Below are 21,321 nucleotides of genomic sequence, written 5' to 3'. Positions count from 1 at the left end.
ATGTCCTTGACTGCTGAAGTGTTCCCCAACTGGAAGGGAACAGTCCTGCCTGTTGATAGTCGCACGATGCCCGTTTATTCGTTGTCGCAGTGTCTGCATGGTCTCGCCAATGTACCACGCTTCGGGACATCCTTTCCTGCAGCGTATGAGGTAGACTATATTGGTCGAGTCGCACGAGTATGCGCCGCGTACCTGGTGGGTGGTGTTTCCACGTGTAATGGTGGTGTCCATGTCGATGATCTGGCATGTCTTGCAGAGATTACCCTGGCAGGGTTTTGTGGTGTTGTGGTTGCTGTTCTGAAGGCTGGGTAATTTGCTGCAAACAATGGTTTGTTTGAGGTTGCGCGGTTGTTTGAAGGCCAGTAGTGGGGGTGTGGGGATGACCTTGGCAAGATGTCCATCCTCGCTGATGATGTGTTGGAGGCTGCGAAGAAGATGTCGTAGTTTCTCCGCCCCAGGAAAGTACTGGACGACGAAGGGTACTCTGTCAGTGGTGTCCCGTGTTTGTCTTCTGAGGAGGTCGGTGCCCTGCCAGGGTACCCTGCCAGGGTAATCTCTGCAAGACATGCCAGATCATCGACATGGACACCACCATTACACGTGGAAACACCACCCACCAGGTACGCGGCGCATACTCGTGCGACTCGACCAATGTAGTCTACCTCATACGCTGCAGGAAAGGATGTCCCGAAGCGTGGTACATTGGCGAGACCATGCAGACACTGCGACAATGAATAAACGGGCATCATGCGACTATCAACAGGCAGGACTGTTCCCTTCCAGTTGGGGAACACTTCAGCAGTCAAGGACATTCAGCCTCTGATCTCCGGGTCAGCATTCTACAAGGAGGCCTTCAGGAGACGCGACAACGCAAAATTGCTGAGCAAAAACTTATAGCTAAGTTCCGCACGCATGAATGCGGACTCAACCGGGATCTGGGATTCATGTCGCATTACATTCGGCCCCCACCAACAAGCCTGGACTTGCAGAGGCCCACCGACTGAACTGGCTTGGGACAATTCACACCTCTTTAACCTGGAGTTACCTCTCTCTCTGCATCTTTGATGATTTGATTGCCTGCAGGTGCTCGCATTCCGGGGCATCTCTGACTGTGTCTATATAAACATTTCTGGAACAAGCCTTTCCATTCACCTGAAGAAGGAGCCGTGCTCCGAAAGCTCGTGTTTGAAACAAACCTGTTGGACTTTAACCTGGTGTTGTAAGACTTCTTACTGTGCTCACCCCAGTCCAACGCCGGCATCTCCACCTCATTTTAATTGACAGTTTGAAGAGGTCTAACTGTCTTTGATGTGGTTAATGAAAAGAAGCTGGTTTGTTTTCGTAACAGATTGATCACTTGAGCGAATTATTAAAAAATTGGATGGATTTCACAAATGAGAGTTTTTTCATTGTCAAATGTGTATCAGGGAGAGTTCTTAGATTGTTTGTGGTTTAAATGTTTTCATTTACACAAGCCTCCTCAGATATCTCCCTAGTGGATATGGGTGAGTGACTATGGAGGTGGCTTGGGGTGTATGATAGGGCACGGGGGTATGAGGGGCATGGGCAAATGGTGGCTGCATGAGGACATGCTAAGGCATGGGTGAGTATTGGGTTGATGGGGTGGATGGGGTGAGCGCTAGAGGACCTATCAATATTTACACAACTTGATTAATGTCTCAGAGAACCGAGGTGGACCTTATGCTTCGGTATTCTTCCACCTCTCAGGCCACCTCCGAACTATATCCAGAAACATGGGCCTCACTTGATCACATCCCGCCCCTCTCAGAGCAAACATTGTGCATTAGAAGTGGTTCAGACAATTCTGGAAATAGCATCAGTGAGTGGCATGGTTATCAGCAATGATTACCCTTGTATGATGCTCTTTAGAATTGTTATCAACAGTGGCTCTTAACACAAATAGTGAAAGAAAATCAATTGAGTCCATGTTTCTGAGCAAACAGTGCTGTACTCAATTTGGGAGATTGTGTATTCACCAATTCTTTATGGAATTAATGTTTAGTTGGTGGGCAGCACGGTGGCACAGTGGTTAGCACCGCTGCTGCCTCCCGACCCCGGTTCACTGTCCGTGTGGAGTTTGCACATTCTCCCCGTGTCTGCATGGGTATCGTCCCCACAACTCAAAGATGTGCCAGGTAGGTGGATTGGCCATGCTAAATTGCCTCTTAATTGGAAATGTTTAAAAATAATTTGGGCGCGATTCTCCCAAACAGGGAGAAATCGTAAGGCTGGCGTCAAAAACGGGCGGGTTTGACGCCAGCCTCCCCCTCCCCGACCGGGAACCGATTCTGGTCCCCGGTCGGGGCTAGTATGCCGCGGCCGTGAACTCCGGCATCGCGGGCTTAACGAATTTCCTTAAGCCCGCTTGCCAGAGTTTGCGACGGCTGACGCGTCACATGACGTCAGCCGCGCATGCGCGGATTGGAAGACTCCAACCCGCGCATGCGCGGATGACATCATCGTGCATTTGCGCGAAACCTGCGCATGCGCGGGCCGGGATGCCCCTCAGCCGCCCCGCGAATTGATACAGCGGGGCGGCGGAAGGACAAAGAGTGCGCGGGAATTGGACCCGCTGCCCGCGATCTGTGCCCACCGATCGCAGGCCCATGGCACCCTTGGCACGGCCGTGGTACTGCCGTGACAATCGGTGCCATGGTTGCCAAGATCCAAACTTTATGGCCGTTTTTACGAACGGCCAGACCAGGTGTGTTTGCCGTTCGTAAACACGGCCGTAAAGGGCTTGGACTTCGGCCCATCGGCCAGCTGAGAATCGCTGCTGGCCGTAAAAAAAACGGCGGCAGCGATTCATGTCGGGAGTCGGGCGTGGGGGGGGGGGGGGGGGGGGGGGGGGAGAATAGCGGGAGGGCGTCAGACTAGCGTGGCCGTAAAAATTTACGACCCCCGCTATTCTCCGCACCGTCGTGAGTGCGGAGAATTGCGCCCTTTATCTTTTGTCAGGCTAAAAGGTGAGTGGATACACACCGACTAAATTTTGCCATTGTCAGTGGCTCAACTGCAATCTCATCAGTCCAATCGGGCAGCACGGTAGCATGGTGGTTAGCATCAATGCTTCACAGCTCCAGGGTCCCAGGTTCGATTCCCGGCTGGGTCACTGTCTGTGCGGAGTCTGCACGTCCTCCCCGTGTGTGCGTGGGTTTCCTCCGGGTGCTCCGGTTTCCTCCCACAGTCCAAAGATGTGCGGGTTAGGTGGATTGGCCAGGCTAAATTGCCCTTAGTGTCCTAAAAAATAAGGTTAATGGGGGTTGTTGGGTTACTGGTATAGGGTGGATACGTGGGCTTGAGTAGGGTGATCATTGCTCGGCACAACATCGAGGGCCGAAGGGCCTGTTCTGTGCTGTACTGTTCTAAATCCTGTTGCTATACAGAAAACCTCAACTGGAGACATATTTCCACATGTACTGGGGAACCAAAAAATGTTCCAAATAAGAACCAATTATTGGAACCACTTACTGCAAAGATTATTTTGGTGCCTATTTTAATGAGGTAATTGAGGACACAGTTACTTTGATTTAGTACAAGTAATTCTGAAATAAGACCAGTGTGTCTGTCAGCAACATTCAATGAAATAAAACTGCTTTATAAAGAAGGCAACTTTACAAAGTATTTTGAAGCTTTACTCAGATTATGCAGCATTTTGAGTGCAGGAAAAAATCATTAATAGATCAGTTTCATGCAGCTTCTTATGTGTAAATCCTCACTGATTTCATAGTCTTTGCCAGACCTAATTAACTGCCTGTGTTTCTGTCTCTGTTTTTTGAAATCAGCCTCCGTTCACAGTCATTTACATTACATCAAAGCTTACTTGTGGGCATTTTAATCACCTTCACCTCAGTCTTTAAATTAAATGATTGCACTTTGCTTCAAAATGACAACATAAAAGTAATTATTTTCCCAAACTCTTAGTGGAAAATGGTCAAAAAACAAAATCATAAACTATGACAGGGACTGAGATACTACCAACGAGCAAATAATCATCTGTGGATCACTGCAGCAACTCAATGTACAAGATTTATAGATCTCATCGGGCGCAAGAAATGCTGAATTATTTAGCATTCCAGCCAAAAGAGATGTGGAACATCCACCATGAGGATGGCAAGGCAAGATTTATATCCTATGAGTGTACTCGTCTGATGAGATGTGACCATAAGCAGTACAGGTAAACCACAGCCCAACAAGACGAGTGAACCAGAAATTATACCCCATGGGTTTTCATAAGACATCTTGATCTATTAAATATAATTTAGAAGAACTAATAAGATAAATTGATTAAAAAAGGTATACTGTATCCCATGGTATACTATATTCCATGGTATATCATATTTCTTTGGTTCCATACAAATATAAACAGTATAAAAGTTTGTAAATCATCCCAGATTCTCAGTTAGGAGCCAAGTAAGACAGTTTCACAGTTCAGAATTACACCACAGTCACATCAATTCTCCAACACATCAAGCAAAGCTAGCTGCCAAAGCATGAGCTTATATGTTCACCAAGTCTTATATTTACAAATAATTTATTCACCCGAGTAAGTCCTACAATTTCTTTGGACATATTTGAGCATTAGCCGTAAAGGGCTAGAAAGAGTTATCAATGAACATCTCAACCTTGCTGCGGACCCGAGATTTCTTGCGAACAGTGCCAGGGGAGATCCACGAGTACGGCAATGTTTTCCAAAATGTGTGCCTGCACCTCTTTCAAAAATAATTGTGAATACTTAAAAGAATAACAAGAATTTCACTAAATGCGCCTTACCTTTATCACTGTGACGATACCGTTATTGGTGACTGGGTCAGTTTTAATAGCAAAATGGCCAGCAGGGTCTCCACTGACAATCCGGTATACTGCATTCCAGTTTGAAGTGTGTGGTTGGTCTCGATCTGTGACTGTCAGGTTAGCAACAATTACATCCAGTCTGTTCTCTTGAACTTCTCCATAGTACTAGGAATTTTTAAAAAGTGCATAGTAGTTAGCATATCTCACAGAATTGTACAGGTTCACAACATCCTACAGGCTAAATATATTTAGCTTTTAGTTACTTGACAACAGAAACTAAACAATCCAGATGCATAACTGCAATTATTGTACTTCAAATGAACAGATTGAAGTACCTTCATTTATATTTGTCCTGATGAAGGAGCAAGTCTAAATGGCATCATTTACTGTACAGCACAACAAACAAAGTTCAAGAAACGCTTTGCAATTATCTTTTCCTGTGCAATTTCTTAATAAAAGTACGCATGAAAGCCCATTTTAAATATAGCGCAGTAAAATAGAAATCCAATATATCAAAGTGATCTGGAAGACTCACCAATAAACAGAAGTTAGAATTTAGCAATCCATTACTCAACTAATTATTTTAGTAATCGAAAATGTGTCTAGATACTCTAAACTCATAATGGGCAGTGCTTAAATATGCATTAGTGATTGGCTTAATAGTAGGTTAACAGGGAACCCTTCAGCTTCTCTTTTATGTTACCGTTTCTTAGCCAGTACAAAATCTGTAATTGCTATCATTTGCTATGTTCCCATCAAAGAAGGTTAAGATCATCAGGAGACGTTTTACAAAGTTCTGAGCTGGGAATGGATCTCTGGTTGTCAACCCTCCAAGGTTGGCCTAGAGGTCTCCAGGAATGAAAGATCAATCTTGAGGACACTGCTGTGTGCAATCCGGGAGAAAAATCAGCAAGACATTAGAAAAGATTGTTTTAAATTTTCTTTGAATATATCTCTGACATACAAATAAATGAAAATGGGGGTAGAGAAAGGCTATTTGGTTGATAATCAAGTATCATCCAATTGGGTAATGAGCCTTTTTGCTTTCCAAATTGGTGTTTGAAGGCATAGAGTTATGAGGATGGGTGTGTTGGCTGACTAATGGCTGGAGTGTGGAGTAACTCATGTGATGAAACCTCTAGGAATACAATTAGTCACAGTTGGCAATCCAAAGTGGATCTATCCAGGTACTTAGGATTCATCCTCAGGTCAAGACCTGGGTGTCCGGTGGCACTGATGCCTCACGGAGCCGAGGACACGGTTCGATCCCGGCCCCGGGTCACTGTCCATGTGGAGTTTGCACATCCTCCCCGTGTCTGCGTGGGTCTCACCCCCACACCCAAAGATGTGCACGGTAGGTGGATTGGCCACGCTAAATTGTCCCTGAATTGGAAAGAAATTCTGGGTTTGATTTGTTTCAGGTATTCCCTTGCCTTAGTGTCGAACTTGCTCTCTAAAATTAGTACATTACAGATCCTTTTTCCCCAACTGATATATTCGGATAGTTAAATTTACGTTAAACGTTTCCAAACTTGCTTGCAAATATTTTTCCCCTTGTTATTAAATTGATATTTACTTGTACTCGGCTCTCTCCATTAGTATTTAATGCTGAACAATGCAACATTTTTGTTTCCTTTGTATTTTCTCTTGGCAACACTTTCCCACACAATTGCTGCTTTCCACTTCAATTCAACACAGCAAAGGGACAAGGGTGAGACTGGCAGTTCGCAGAGCGCTGCATGATCTTGCTGAGGAAGATAATGTCACATGGGGGAGGGGGTGAAGCTGGTCTATGCAAGTAGATTGAAGACATATTATGAATCCGCAGCTTGTGGAGCACTTTGCAGGTTTTTATTTTCCAACAACTTGCAAAAAATTGCCAAGAATTTTCATTTCAAACCAAGTAAGAGCGACAGTGAGGCGACAAAGGAGTCTGTTAAAAACAGTTTGAAATATTGTTTTGTGAACGTCAATGGAAAGAAGATTGGACGTAGTGTAAACTCAGCTGCTAAGTCGCGAAAAATTTGTTTGGCACTGAAAGCATAAACCAATTTCACCCTCACACAGTACAAAACCCTAAAAGGCAAAGGCTGCACTTGGCCAACCAGTGACAAAACAATTGGTGACAGAAAAGCAAAATGTTGAAAACTAGAAAACTGGTTCAGCTATAGAAAGCCATAGAGTGAGAAAATATGAAAAAATAAAATATAAAACTAAAACCTGCAAGACACATCAAAGACACAGGGTACAAATTTCACACCACGTTGCGCCAGGTGCACCCCAGGATAGGCCCAAATCGAGATTCACGTCGAGATTCTATAGCTGAACCAGTTTTCTAGTTTTCAACATTTGCTTTTCTGTCACCAATTTTTTTCGTCACTTTGTCACTCGTTGGCCATGGCTGCTTAACTGCACAAGTGCAGCCTTTGCCATTTTGCAATTCACCTGGCCCGCTCCTGATCCATATCTCGCCCGAAATGGCGAGAAGCTCATTAAGCCTAATTTGCATTCATTTAAATCTCGTAACGACATTGAAGTCAAAGGCAGCAGTTCCCGGGAGCCATCCGACTCCCCAGCTGGAAGACACGCAGGTGTTGTTTAGTATTCTGCTCCCAAAACTGAAACCTGGAGCAATGGCTACCGAAGGGAGGTGAGGAGGTAAGCAGCCCTCCCATTTAAGACTTGCAGCTCAAGGACACCGGAGCTTCTGCCCCATTTCTCAGTGGTGGGCGGGAGGGTTTCAGGGAGTTGTTCCCCAGGCTGGAGGGGTCAAGTTCAGTAGATGGAGTTGAGGGGCTTTGTGTCTGTGAGGCCTTCAGGCCATCTTTAAATATTGTGGAGACACACAACAGGGGTAACCACAGTTTCAGCCTGTCTGTCCTATCAAACTCTCCCCGGACAGAGCCTTTCTGCAGCTTCTCTCATGAAAGTCAAACTCACCCCCTGTCACTGTGAGCAGCCTCGAGCTTCACAGCTATTTCAAAGGAGAGATTAGCCTTGTTAGTTGTGAAAGCACTTCACATTCCTGAAATCACATGTGCCTCCTCAAGGAACAGGTGACCTGTCTGAGAGGATGACTAGTGGACTGGATATCATGCAACCTTTGATGCCTGATCTGTGTGACTGAACTCGAGGAGCATCAGTAAGATAGAGGCAGCTGCCAACAATTAAACACTAAAGAACAGGGCTTCACTACTGAGGGCCGGCTCACGGTCAAAGGGTAAGTATCTGGATGACAGCAAGACAGCTGGGCATGATCACCCTAATGTTGTTGGCAGAGGTCTGGGGGTTTAGGGATTCCTGATATGGCTGGTAGAGAGTGTGTAGAGTGAGGTTTGCTCACACAACTGGCTTGCTGGATAGCGCACTGAGAGAAGGCAGGACAGTCATGGTAAGGGTGGGTGAGACTTGGGAGATATGGGGTTCCCATCAATAGAAGACCTAACTCATTGTTGGTCTCTCTCATTATCAAATTCCTTCCAGATACAAAAATGTTTGCTGGAGTTGCTCACACGGAGTCTGCCCTCACTGTGCTTGCTACAACCGAGGCAGACCAATGCCAAAGAAGACTGCAAGACCAATGCAGGCTGAAGGCGATACCACATATTCAGCGGGCTGCCGTACACCCTCAAGACCAGGCCACCCATCAGATTGTGGAGTGGGCCAGAAGGGGAGGTCAGTAACATGCCTTGGTGTATAGGACTCATTGGACTTTCAATAAGCTGATGGACTTCAATATGCGACAGAAGACTGCATCTCAAGAGACAGTGCGGCATCTGTGCCATGTCCTCGCGGATATGGCACCCCGTGAAGGAGGAGGAAACCGCTCCCGATGGCTGTGAGGGTCACTGCAGCACTAAATGTCTATGACACTGGGTCATTCCAGGGCTCCATCAGGGACCTGTGTTGCATTTCATAGTTATCTGCCCATAGGTGCATCTGGGAGGTGACGGATAGTCCGTATACCCTGGCATCTGACTATATCACCTTAGACCTGGACCAGGCCCCCCCCCCCCCAATGCCCAGACTGCAGGTTTTGCTGCCATCGCTAGGATGCCGCGAGACTGGGGGGTCATTGATGGCACGCATGTCGCCCTGCGAGCAGCGGGGTATCACAGAGTGCCCTATATTAACAGGAAATAATGCAATTCAGAATGTTTAGTTTGTGTGCAACCACCGCCTAAGAATCATGCACGTGTATGCCCGCTACACTGGGAGCGTGCATGGCAGCTACATCCTGGGGCACTAGGAGATTCCTGATGTTTTCGAGGACTAGTCCAGGGTGACGGGTTGGCTCATGGGGGACAAAGGTTACCCGCTGAGGTCATGGCTGATGATGCTGGTGAGGAAGCCAAAGACCGAGGCAGAGACCCGATATAAAGAAGGCAACGTGGCAACCCGTGCTGCCATTGAATGGTGCATCGGATTATTCAAAATGCGGTTCTGTAGCCTGTACCTCGTAAAGCTCTATATTACCCAAAAGAGAAAATGCTGGAAAATCTCAGCAGGTCTGGCAGCATCTGCATGGAGAGAAAAGAGCTAACTTTTCGAGTCCAAATGAGCTTTGTCAAAGCTAAAAGTCATAGAAAGTGGGAGATATTTATATTCTCGGGTGAGGGAATGAAAGCTGTGTCGTGGGCACAGAAACCAGGGGAAAAGAGTGCTAATGGCAGTCCCCAGAGAAACTAAAAGGTGTGAAAGGCCAAACAGCAGAGAACTAAAATCAGAGGGTAAACTGTGACAGATGTAGATGTGGGGGGAGGGGGGGACATGGGTGGGAGATAGGTAAAATGAGAAAAAGGAGCAAAGGGGAAGTAAAGAAGAGAAAAGGTAAGGAAAAGGGGGATAAGATACGGGGCAGGAGTGGAGGGAAAAGAAATATATATCAAGAAAGACAAGAAAGAAATAAAAGGTAAAAGACAGTTAAAATGAAATGGAATGAAAACAAAGGGGTAAAGGTGGGGGAGAGCTAATCCTCTGAAGTTGCTGAATACGATGTTGAGACCGGAAGGCAGTAGCGTACCGAACCAGAAGACGAAATTCTGTTCCTCCAGTTTGTATTGAGCTTCACTGGAACATTGTAGCAGGCCAAGGACAGACATGTAGGCATGGGAGCAGAGTCTTGTGTTAAAACAGCAAGCAACAGGAAGGTCATGGTGCTCAATGCGCTTAAATCAAAGGTGCTCAGCAAAGGGATCACCCAGTCTACATTTGGTCTCTCTGTTACAGAGGAGACCACAGAGCTTCTTTTTACCCCCACATCTATATCTGTCACAGCTTATCCTCTGATTTTAGCTTTGACAAAGAGTCATCTGGACTCAAAACGTAGCTCTTTTCTCTCAATATAGATGCTGCCAGACCTGCTGAGATTTTTCAGCATTTTCACTTTTGGTTTCAGATTTCAGCATCTACAGTAATTTGCTTTTATCCAGAGCTCTACAGTACACCTCTCTGAGGATCCTCCGCTTTGTGGTGGTCTATTGTGCCCTCCACAATCTTGCACAGTACCGGGGTGACATGCTGGACGAGGAGGAGGAACATGTGGCCCTGTCTGAGGAGGAGGAGAAAGAGCCTGAAGAGGAGCTGGAAGATGGAGGACTGACGGCAGCAAGTCTCTGACGTACAAGGAGGACCAGGGAAGACCTCATCATTTCCAGATTCTTGTGAGACGAGCCTGCATCCGTCAGCTCAACACACCCACCCGCCTTATCCCCAATCTTCCCCATCCCATCATACCTACCCTTCCCCAACCACCTAGCTTTCTCCTTTCAAGGCCCATGTGACATCACTTCAGGGTGATGGATCTCCGTTAGCACTGTCAGCGGACTAACCTCACTGTCAGTCACTGCTCTTTCTCCTCGGGCTATCCTGCGATCTCCAGCACCTTTCTCATAGGGGGTGATGACTCGGATCCCTGGTATTCTGCTGCCCCCCCCCCCCCCCCCCCCCCCCCCCCCATCACTGTCTTTGCCCTTTCCCTTTTAATGTGGGCTATCATCTCCTGCGGGAACAAGGGGATATTGTGAGCTGCACGCTTGATGGGTCGGGGGGTTTATAGCAGCTGATGTGCGGGCTGCACCTGGACATGAAAGGGTTAAGATGACGAATGCCAGGGCGTTTTGAGGAAGCTTGGAGATTGGATGTTGGAAAAGTGCAAGGTGTTGGCCAGTGGATTGGGGAGGGGGGTGGGGGGGGGGGGGGGGGGGGGGGTGGAGGAGGAAGGGAAGGGACTGGGAAATTGAAGCGTGGCAGGCAGGACTGATGCCAGGAGAGAGGTAGTAACTTACCCATGCAGCCCGTGGGAGGTTGTTCATCTGCTTACTACATTGGACAGCGGTCCACCTGGTCATGCTGCCTGCACACACTGCAGCTGTAAATGCCGCCCAGGCGGCAGTGCTGACCCTGCTGCTGGTTCTCCCTCCGGCGAACAGTGTGCCCCACCTCTCATCCACCGGGTGAGAAGCCCGGCCAGGTCAGTATCCCCAAAGAGTGGAGCAGGTTTTCGCACTGCCATCCTCATGTCTTTACTGGGAATCAGTGCTGAGGGGATGTTCAAAAGCAGCTCCCCCTTGTTAGTGGTGTGCAGCTGAGGCATGAGTCAGGCAATTTGGATGGCGAGGGAGGCAGGCATGGCGAGATTCATATGGGGCTAATTTTTTGCACTAAGTGCAGGTAAATGCAGGCGCAGGGCGAGAATCTCCGCAAATGCGGAGAATCGTAAAGGCTGCTGTGGGACAGGCCGTGACCCACGGCAGCCTTCACGCCCACTTCCGGGGCCGATTCTCCCCCCGGGTGGGGCTAAGAGCGCGGCCCCGTGCGTCACGGCGGCGCGGCCTTGACGACGGTTGTCAAGGCCGCACGTCAAGCGTCACACCGGCTGACGCGGCCGTTGATGTCGGCCGCACATGCTCGGGTTGGACAACGCCAACCCGCGCATGCGCAGTTGGCGTCTTTTCCCTCAGTCGCCCCGCAAGTCGTGGCGGCTTTATCTTGCGGGGCGGCGGAGGGAAAAGAGTGTGTCCGTTATGGACGCACGGCCCGCGAGCGCCGATTCGCGGCGTGGGGGGAGAATAGCGGGAGGGCGTGAAAAATGTCGGGAGGCCCTCCTGCTATTCTCCCACCCGGCGTGGGGGGCGGAGAATCACGCCCGCGATCTTCCTATTACAGTTGGTGTGAAACACCCGACCTAACATGCCCAAAAATGTCATTTTTCGGGTGAATTGCGCCAATGCTATACTAAAAGGAAAGTTGCAGTAAAGGGTAAGACTTCAATGGATAAAAAGTAAATTATTGACTTTTTAAAAATTCTTTCATAGGGTGTGGACATTTGATACAGAACAGTATTTGCCCTTGAGATGGTGGTCGTGAACCACCTTCTTCTTGAAATAGCTGCAACCCATCTGGCATCTATAGCTATTGTGGTCATGGCAGAGAGCAGTTAAGAGTCTGCCACATTGCTGTGGATCTGGAGTCACATGTAGGCCAGACCAGGTAAGGATGGCAGATTTCCTTCCCGAAAGGACATTAGTGAACCAGATGGGTTTTTACAACAATTGAAGATAGCTTCATGGCACAATTACTGAGAGGAATTTTCAACTCCACTTTTATTAATTGTTAAATTCCATCAGTTGTCATCTTGGGATTTGAACACCTGTGCATTAAGCATTATCCTGGGCCTACAGAATATGAATCCTGTAAAATTACCACTGCCCCAATATATCTGTTTTGATGATAAAGAGGAAAAATATCAGTGGCACGAGGAACCTAAAATAAGTCAGGGTAGGAATACAGGTGATTTAATATAATCTTAAAAAAAAACAATTTTACAATTGTGGTCATGGATTGGAAAAGTGTAAATTCCATTGTTAGAGATGGGAGGGAGGAAGAATGCACTAACTACAGACTTCTCAATTTGAAATCAGTTTTGTGGAAGCAACTAGAATTTAAGTTGGAAACAATGGGTGGAATCGTCCCTTCTGCAGTCTATGTTCAGTAGCAGGCACAAAAGTGATTTCTCAAGTGGGGTAGGATGCTGACTATGCACTATCTTGCATTGCTCAGCTCATTAAATATGCATCTGTGAGAAGATCACTAATTCTCGAGGTGGTGGCGGGCTGGAACTCATCATCCCCCCCCCCCCCCCCATCACCTCTTGGGGCGAAGATCCAAGCGCCATATTTAAAGGACAGCCCAACAGCCTGCACTGCCCGTTTTACCTTTGCACGGCCATAACTCCACCCTACCCTGCTAACCCTTCTTCCCCTCCTTGGCCATTCTCTAAGCAACTTACACTTTCACCACCAAACATAGACTGGTATTCGCAACTGCAACCGAAAGAGGACAATGCAGCGGCAACTCTGCTAATCATGGAAGAAGTCTACCTCACTAAGTGCATGCCACTTTTGTGCAGTCGTAAAAGTGAATGTTCTACTTTCTAGTTGGCGGGGGACTTAATTTGGAAGGGGAATTTAATTCTGGCAAGATGGCCTTTTATTGGACATGCATGACACAATAATGCATACAAAAGGGCTCCCTGACATTGTCTGTTGGGAATCTTCAAAGGCCTGAGAAGTCAATTCCTAAAGTTCTTCCCAGTGTGGGGAAATTGATTTTTGGCCGCAAGCCAAATTAAGCTCCCCTGCCTGCCAAGCTTTCTGCTGCTAGTGGGACCGGAAGATTCCACCCAGCCACAGAGCACTCAGAAATGAGGGGATGCAGGTGCAACAGCACCAGGTATGTTTTGCTCCAAGGCTTAAGAAGATTGTGAGGCACGGTGGCAAAGTGGTTAAGCCCAAGACTGGTCAATTCCAGCCTTGGGTGACTGTCTGTGTGGAGTTTGCATATTCTCCCCCTGCCTGTGTGATTTTCCTCTGGGTGCTCCAGTTCCCTCCCACAGCCCAAAGATGTGCAGTTAGGTTGATTGGCCACAATAAAGTGTCCAAAAAGGTTAGGTGGCATTATTGGGTTACGGGAATAGGGTGGGGGCGTGAACCTAGGTAGGGTGCTTTCAGAGGGTCGGTGCAGACTCAATGAGCCAAATGGCCTCCTTCTGCACTGTAATGATTCTATGTTCCAGGCATGGGAGTGGAAAAGCGGTACAAAGTAGAGATGGAGGAAAATGACAACAGCAGCTGGGGAAAATAAATCAGTTGTTACTGATGTAAAAGTACTTCCAAGAATTGCCTGTGTGACCTCTGCAACAGTGCTGTAAATGAGAGAAATCAAGAGCTGCAAATTGCTCCTGATATTTATCAAGCAAAGTCCATGCTCAATACTTTAAGGTGTGCATTTCTTATTTCATCTCAGTGTTTCCTGCATTGGAATACCAAGTAGAGTGCCTGAAGACAAACAGCATGTTGTTGTTTATTACAAGGGGAATGGATATAAACTCTTCTTCCATCACTTTCATCTCTGTTCTCACTTCTATGGCAGGTGTCCTCCCCCACCCACCACAGTTCAATGGATCCATTCACCCACCTCCAGTTTTCTCCCTCTATCTGTGGAACCCTACCACTGACCTCCTACCTGCTCTTGAACTTTTCATTGAGAACTATCGCCACGAACTAGGCAGCCTCAAATTCCTCTGCTTCTCTCACCTGCTCCAATGTGTCTCCTTCTGAACTTGCTGCATTCTGTTCCCTCAAGTCCAACCCTGGTCTTGTGATCAAACTTGCTGACAAGGGTGGTGCTGTTGTTGTCTGACGTACTGACCTCTACCCCGCTGAGGCTGAGCGCAAACTCTCAGACACTTAGCTCCCCCTGGACCACAACCACACCATACACATCAGCCCAGTGTTTCCAGGACTGACACTGACCTCATCGCCTCTGGAGATCTTCCCTCCATAGATTCCAACCTCAGATTCCCCAATCCCGCACAGCCTGCTTCTACCCATTTGCAAAAATCTAGGACTGCCTGGGTAACCCCATCATAGCAGCCTGCCCCACTGAACAGATTTTGTCCCATCTTGACTCCAATTTCACTCCCCTTGTCCAATCCCTTCCAATGCCCTATGATTCATCAACAATTTCCAGTTTCCCGGCCCCAACCACCACCTCCTCTTCTCTTTGGATGCCTAATCCTTCAACACCTCCACTTTCCACCAGGAGGGTCACAGTGCTCGCCACTTCTTCCTCAAGCAGATTAAAGGTGTGGCTATAGGCACCCACATGGGCCCCAGTTATACCTGTCTTTTTTGTCGGTTATGTGGAACATTCCTGGTTCCCAGTCCCACTCATGCTCTCTTCCCACAACTCTTCCTCTATTATATCGATGACATATTGAAGCCGCTTCAATGACTTCATCTGGACCTGGAAAAAATTTGCGACTTACTTCCAATTTCCACCCCTCTCTCACCTTCTCTTACCTTCACATAATCTATCTCTGACACTTCCCTTCACTTACTTCACCTGTCTCTGTCTCCATTTCCAATGTTAGACTGACAACCAATATTTGTTATAAACCCACCAACTTCCACAGCTACCTTAACTACAGCTCCTCACACACTCCATTCCTTGTAAGGACTCATAGGATCATAGAATTCCTACAGTGCAGAAGGAGGCCATTTGGCTCATCGAGTCTGCACTGACCCAAGGAAACAGCACCCTAGCTAGTCCCACGCCTCCACCCTATCCCTGTTAACTCCACCTAACCTTTTGGATACTAAGGGGCAATTTAGCATTGCAATCCTCCTAACCTGCACATCTTTGGACTGTGGGAGGAAACCGGAGCATGCAGAGAAAACCCACGCAGACATGTGGAGAACGTGCAAACTGCGCATAGACAGTCACGCGAGGCCAGAATTAAACCCAAGTCCTTGGCGCCATGAGGCAATAGTGCTAAGCACTTTGGGCCTCCATCCCATCCTCGTTTCTCTAGCTCTGCTGCATTTGTTCCAATAATGCCACCCTCAAAAACTATACCTTGGATAGGTTTGCCTTTTCTCACTCAACCGGGGTACTCCTCTCCGACCACACCCCCCCCCCCCCCCACCCCCCCCCCCCGTCCACCCCGCGGCAAAATTTCACTTGCACCTCCTCCAATTTGGTCCACTCTGTTCGCTGCACCCAGTCTCCTCTACATTGGGGAGACTATATGCAGGCTGAGCGACTGCGTTGCAGGACACTTTTGTTCCGTCCGCAAGATTGACCACAATCTTCCAGTCATTTGCCATTTCAACTCAGCATCTTGCACTCATGCCCACATGTCCGTCCTCAGCCTGCTGCAATGTTCCAGTGATGCCCAATTCAAACTGGAAGAACAAATCTCATCTTCCCAATAGGCCCACTCTGCAGCCTTGTGGACTAAACATTAAATTCAGTAACTTTAGATGGTAAACTCTACCCTCCATTTGGACCACCCCCCCCCCCTCCTCTTTGGTGTTTTGTATTTTGGTTACCCTGGCTTGCCCCGGCATAATTTCACCACTCCCCCGCACGGCCATTGTCCCTTGTTGTTCAATTCCTTCCAATGGGCAATGATCTTTGTCTCCTCGTAACATTCTTCTGTCTTAACTTTATGCCACAATTAACACTCTTCCATCCTTCATGGCAACATTAATACCCCCTTTGTCTTATGCCCATGACATCTTTGTCAATCTCTCCTTAGCTCTAACCAAGCCCTGACCTTCCATTCTGCCCACCCCATTCTCTAACGATACAATTCATCACATTTCTATCCCTCTCCGTTCTGTAGAAGGGTCATATGGACTTGAAATGTTAACTGTGGTTCTCTCTCCACAGATAATGCCAGATCTGATGAGGTTATCCATCATTTTCTGATTTTATTATAAAAGTGGGGATGTTTTGTCGCAGTTCGATAGGGCAGGCATTGTCAAACTCAGGGGCGCGACCTGCAGGTAGGTTGCGGGCGGGTGTCGGGAGGGCCGCGGAGAAGTCTGTCGCCGTGCTCCCGATCACGCAACAGCCGAAGCAGCCGGCTTTTAATAATGACGGCTACGAGTAGCCTTCAAAATGGCCAGGAACAGATTAAAAAAATGCGGCCGCACTGCACATGCGTGCCTGATCATCGGTGCGCATGTGGAAAACTATGCTCATGCGCACTGATGATCGGGCACGCATGCACAGTATGGCCACATTTGTTTTTATATGGTCGCAGCCCTTTTTTTTCAAGTTCGGGGGGCCAAAGTGACCAAAGGGACAAAGGGACCATTGGGGCCAAAGAGACCCAAAACAATTTCCTCCATTCTTGTTCGCTACAAACAAGGTAAGAGAAGATGGTGGGTCACATAGTTCGGCCGGCATGGGCCGCAAAGGTCGGCTGGCGTGGGTCGCGAAGGTAAGCTGGCGTGGGTCATGAAGGTCGGTCGGTGTGGGTCGGGAAGGTCGGCCGGGTTGGATCCCGAAGGTTGGTCGATTGGTAAAAATGGGTCCACGAAAAAAAAGTTAGAAAAACACTGCTATAGGACATGACCGAGATCACATCTAGAGTACAGTAGTCCCCCTTTATAACGCGGGTGTTGGGGTCCAAGACAGCCACCCGCGTTGCAACCGAGCCGCGGATATCCCGATGGGGGTTTTAAATTTATTTAAAAATCTATGCTAGCGCTTCCCATTGAGAGTCTACGGGGGGCGGGGGGAGAGGTCAGACCCCCGTAGACTCACAATGGGAAGCGCTAGCATAGATTTTTAAATAAATTTAAAACCCCCATCGTGGATCCAATTAAAATTTCAGCGGCCGGCTCACTTTGATCCGGAGAGGGAAGCTGCTCTCACTGAAATCAGCCGGCCGCTGAAATTGACACTGCCCGCTGCTCTCTCCCTCCAATCCAACTTTTAAGTTTTAATGTTTCTGATTGGAGGGAGAGAGCAGCCGGCAGTGTCAATTTCTTTTTTTTCCTCCGCTTGCCCCCTCTCCCACACATCCTCCAACTAGATCCCTCCTCCCCCCACACCCTCCGGCTTGCCCCCTCTCCCCCCCCAACACCCTCCGGCTCGCCCCCTCTCCCCCCACACCCTCCGGCTCGCCCCCTCTCCCCCCACACCCTCCGGCTCGCCCCCTCTCCCCCCACACCCTCCGGCTCGCCCCCTCTCCCCCCCACACCCTCCGGCTCGCCCCCTCTCCCCCCACACCCTCTGGCTCGCCCCCTCTCCACCCACACCCTCCGGCTCGCCCCCTCTCCCCCCACACCCTCCGGCTCGCCCCCTCTCCCCCCACACCTTCCGGCTCGCTCCCTCTCCCCCTCTCCCCCACACCCTCCGGCTCGCTCCCTCTCCCCCTCTCCCCCACACCCTCCTGCTCTCCCCCACAGCGTCCAGCTCGCCCCCCTCTCCCCCCACACCTTCCGGCTCGCTCCCTCTCCCCCTCTCCCCCACACCCTCCTGCTCTCCCCCACAGCGTCCAGCTTGCCCCTGTCCCCCCACACCCTCCGGCTTGCCCCCTCCCCACACCCTCCGCTCGCCCCCGTCCCCCCCCTCTCCTCCCCCGTCCCCCAACACCCGCAGGGCCCCCCTCTCTCCCCCAACACCCGCAGGGCCTCCACTCCCCCCCAACACCCGCCCCCCTCCTCTCCCCCCCCCCAACACCCGCCCCCCTCCTCTCCCCCCCAACACCCGCCCCTCCTCTCCCCCCAACACCCGCCCCCCTCCTCTCCCCCCCAACACCCGCCCCCCTCCTCTTCCCCCAACACCCGCCCCCCTCCTCTCCCCCCCCACACCCGCCCCCCTCCTCTCCCCCCCCACACCCGCCCCCTCCTCTCCTCCCCCCCCAACACCCGCCCCCCTCCTCTCCCCACCAACACCCCGCCCCCCCCAACACCCGCCCCCCCCCCTCTCCCCCCCAACACCCGCCCCCCTCTCTCCCCCCCAACACCCGCCCCCCTCCTCTCCCCCCCAACACCCACCCCCCTCCTCTCCCCCCCCAACACCCGCCCCCCCCTCCTCTCCCCCCCAACACCCGCCCCCCTCCTCTCCCCCCCCCAACACCCGCCCCCCTCCTCTCCCCCCCCCAACACCCGCAGGGCCCTCCTCTCTCCCCCAACACCCGCAGGTCCACCCTCTCCTCCCCCACAACCCCCCAGGGGGGTCTCCCCCACACCCGCCCCCCTCCTCCCCCCCCCCAACACCCGCCCCCCCTCTTCTCCCCCCCCCCCCCTACACCAACCTTGCTGTCATGGATGACCCTATCAGGACCAAGGAGCTCCAAACAGCATCACTTAAGGGATCAATTCTGTGCAAAAACCTCGCCATCCTGCGATCCTCTTCTCCCCCCCCCAAACACCCGCCCCCCCTCTTCTCCCCCCCCCAACACCCGCCCCCCCTCAACACCCGCCCCCCCTCTTCTCCCCCCCAACACCCGCCCCCCCCCCCCCCTCGGCAGTGTCAATTTCAGCGGCCGGCTGATTATTTTAGTGAGAGCAGCTTCCCTCTCTGGATCAAAGTCAGCCGGCCGCTGAAATTGACACTGCCCGCTGCTCTCTCCCTCCAATCCAACTTTTAAGTTTTAATGTTTCTGATTGGAGGGAGAGAGCAGCGGGCAGTGTCAATTTCAGCGGCCGGCTGACTTTGATCCAGAGAGGGAAGCTGCTCTCACTGAAATAATCAGCCGGCCGCTGAAATTGACACAACTGACAGTTGGGGTCCATAATCCCCCCCGCGGTATATCGCGAACCGCGATATTGCGGAGCACGATATAACGGGGGACTACTGTACTACATATGGTGTTGGTCTCCTTATTTAAGAAAGGATATAATTGCATTTGATACAGTTCTGAGAATGTTCACTTAACCAGACTCCTGGGATGAAATGATTATCTTATGAGGAAAAGTTGGACAGGATGGACCTTTTGTCATGTGAGAGTACCTTTAAGAAATGGGTGTTTATAAATGTGTGTGTATATAAATATCTGTAGTGAGAGTACCTTTAAGAAATGGGTGTTTACTACTGCAGTGATGTCAGAGTGTGGTTGGAGCCGGGCTGTCTGTCCGTTTTTTACTTGCGTTTTAGGCTGTTTGCTGCAGGGTGTGTTCTAGTTTTGTTTTCAGTGTTGGAGCTGAAGTCAGAAAGAGCAGGTGTACTGTTGATCTCTCTGCCATGAAAAGACTATCTCTTGATCATTTGGTGAATTCAAAATTATAAATGTTTTCAGTAGTGACTGTAAACCTGATGTGCTTCTGTTAAAAGGTGTTTCTTAAGCCTGTTGGATGTTAAAAGGACAGCTTACGGATTACTTAGTGTTGTATTCTTTGGGGATTGTATTTGAATTGATGGTTGCTAAGATGTTCACTATGTCTTAAAAAGGTTAGCTTGAATTCATAGAATAAACATTGTTTTGCTTTAAAAATTACTTTTCCATTTCTGCTGTACCACACCTGTAGAGTGGGCCGTGTGCTCCCCATACCACAATCTATTGAAAGTTGTGGATCAGGTGAACTCCATGATACACTTTGGGGTTCTCTAAACCTTGGCCCATAATACTGTATAAATTTGACTTTAGAAGAATTATTTTATTGAAACATATAATATACTGAGGAGTCTTGACAGAGTAGGTGCTGATAGAATGTTTCCCTTTACGAGAGCGACTCGAACTAGTGACACAGTTTAATAGTAAGGGGTTTCCTACTTAAGATGGAGATGAGAAGAAATGTCTTCTTTTGTTAGTCTGTGAAACTCTTTTCCCCAGAGAGCAGTGAAGGCAGGATCATTAAATATTTTTAAGGCTTGATTGACAAAGGAATCAAAATGATAGTGGGTAGACAAGAAAGTATAGCTGAGGCCACAATCAGATCAGCCATGATCTTTTCAAATGGCGTTGCAGGTTCGAGGGGTCTAATGGCTGCCTTCTGCTCCTAATTCATATGTTCGTTTGGCTGTTGTGCTTGAGTGTCCTAGGGGAGGGAGGTGGTTTTCCACTTCCAGGTGCTGGGATATGAGATGATTTTGCTGCAGCCAAAGCACACAACTGTGAAAAGGCAGTGACTATCAGCACCTGACCACTAACTGGCACCTGACGAATCCTTTGGAGCAGCAAAGTAGGCAGGACAGATGTTCAGTCGCTCTCCGGGGATGCTGTCCCATCTGTTCCTTCTCCTGCCATGTTCCAAGTGTTACATATTTCTACCCAATGTGCAATAATGCAGACTGGAATGTTCCATGGTGGAGGTTCACACCATGAACATGAATCTCTAGCCAACCCACTAAACTGTGCAATTTTATTATGACTGACTCATGATTGTTGGAAAACAAGGCAATTCTTCTGATAACCCAGACAAAAAAAAGTGGAAATTCTGAAAAGATGAAGCATTGAGGTACACTGCCACCTCCTTCCTCTAATACAAACACTTTTCCAACTTTCACTGGTTGTCGCTTTCTTGTTCTTCTCAGTGGCAGGTTTGGAAGGTGCTGTCGAAGAAGCCTTGCAAGGTGCTACATTGCATCTTATTGATCGTGAAAGCTACAGCCAGTGTGCTTCAGTGGAGGGACTGAATGTCATGGTTTGGGCGCTGATCAAGCAGGCTGCTTTCTCTGGATGGCATTAAGATTCTTGAATAT

General features: G+C 49.2%; 1 protein-coding gene across 2 annotated transcripts in view; it reads right to left on the bottom strand.

Annotated features, from left to right (window-relative positions):
* LOC119969494 (cadherin-4-like) overlaps positions 1–21,321 on the bottom strand; it is an 859,326-nt gene that overhangs the window by 107,919 nt on the left and 730,086 nt on the right. For both annotated transcript variants that reach the window (XM_038803180.1, XM_038803181.1), the window contains one exon: positions 4,795–4,980. In XM_038803180.1, the coding sequence (XP_038659108.1) occupies positions 4,795–4,980 (186 nt within the window). The remainder of the gene's footprint in view (positions 1–4,794; positions 4,981–21,321) is intronic.

Source organism: Scyliorhinus canicula, chromosome 7 (assembly GCF_902713615.1).
Source record: "Scyliorhinus canicula chromosome 7, sScyCan1.1, whole genome shotgun sequence".
NCBI lineage: Eukaryota > Metazoa > Chordata > Chondrichthyes > Carcharhiniformes > Scyliorhinidae > Scyliorhinus > Scyliorhinus canicula.
The sequence above is the reverse complement of the archived record's forward strand: the minus strand, read 5'-3'. Positions and strand labels throughout refer to the sequence as shown.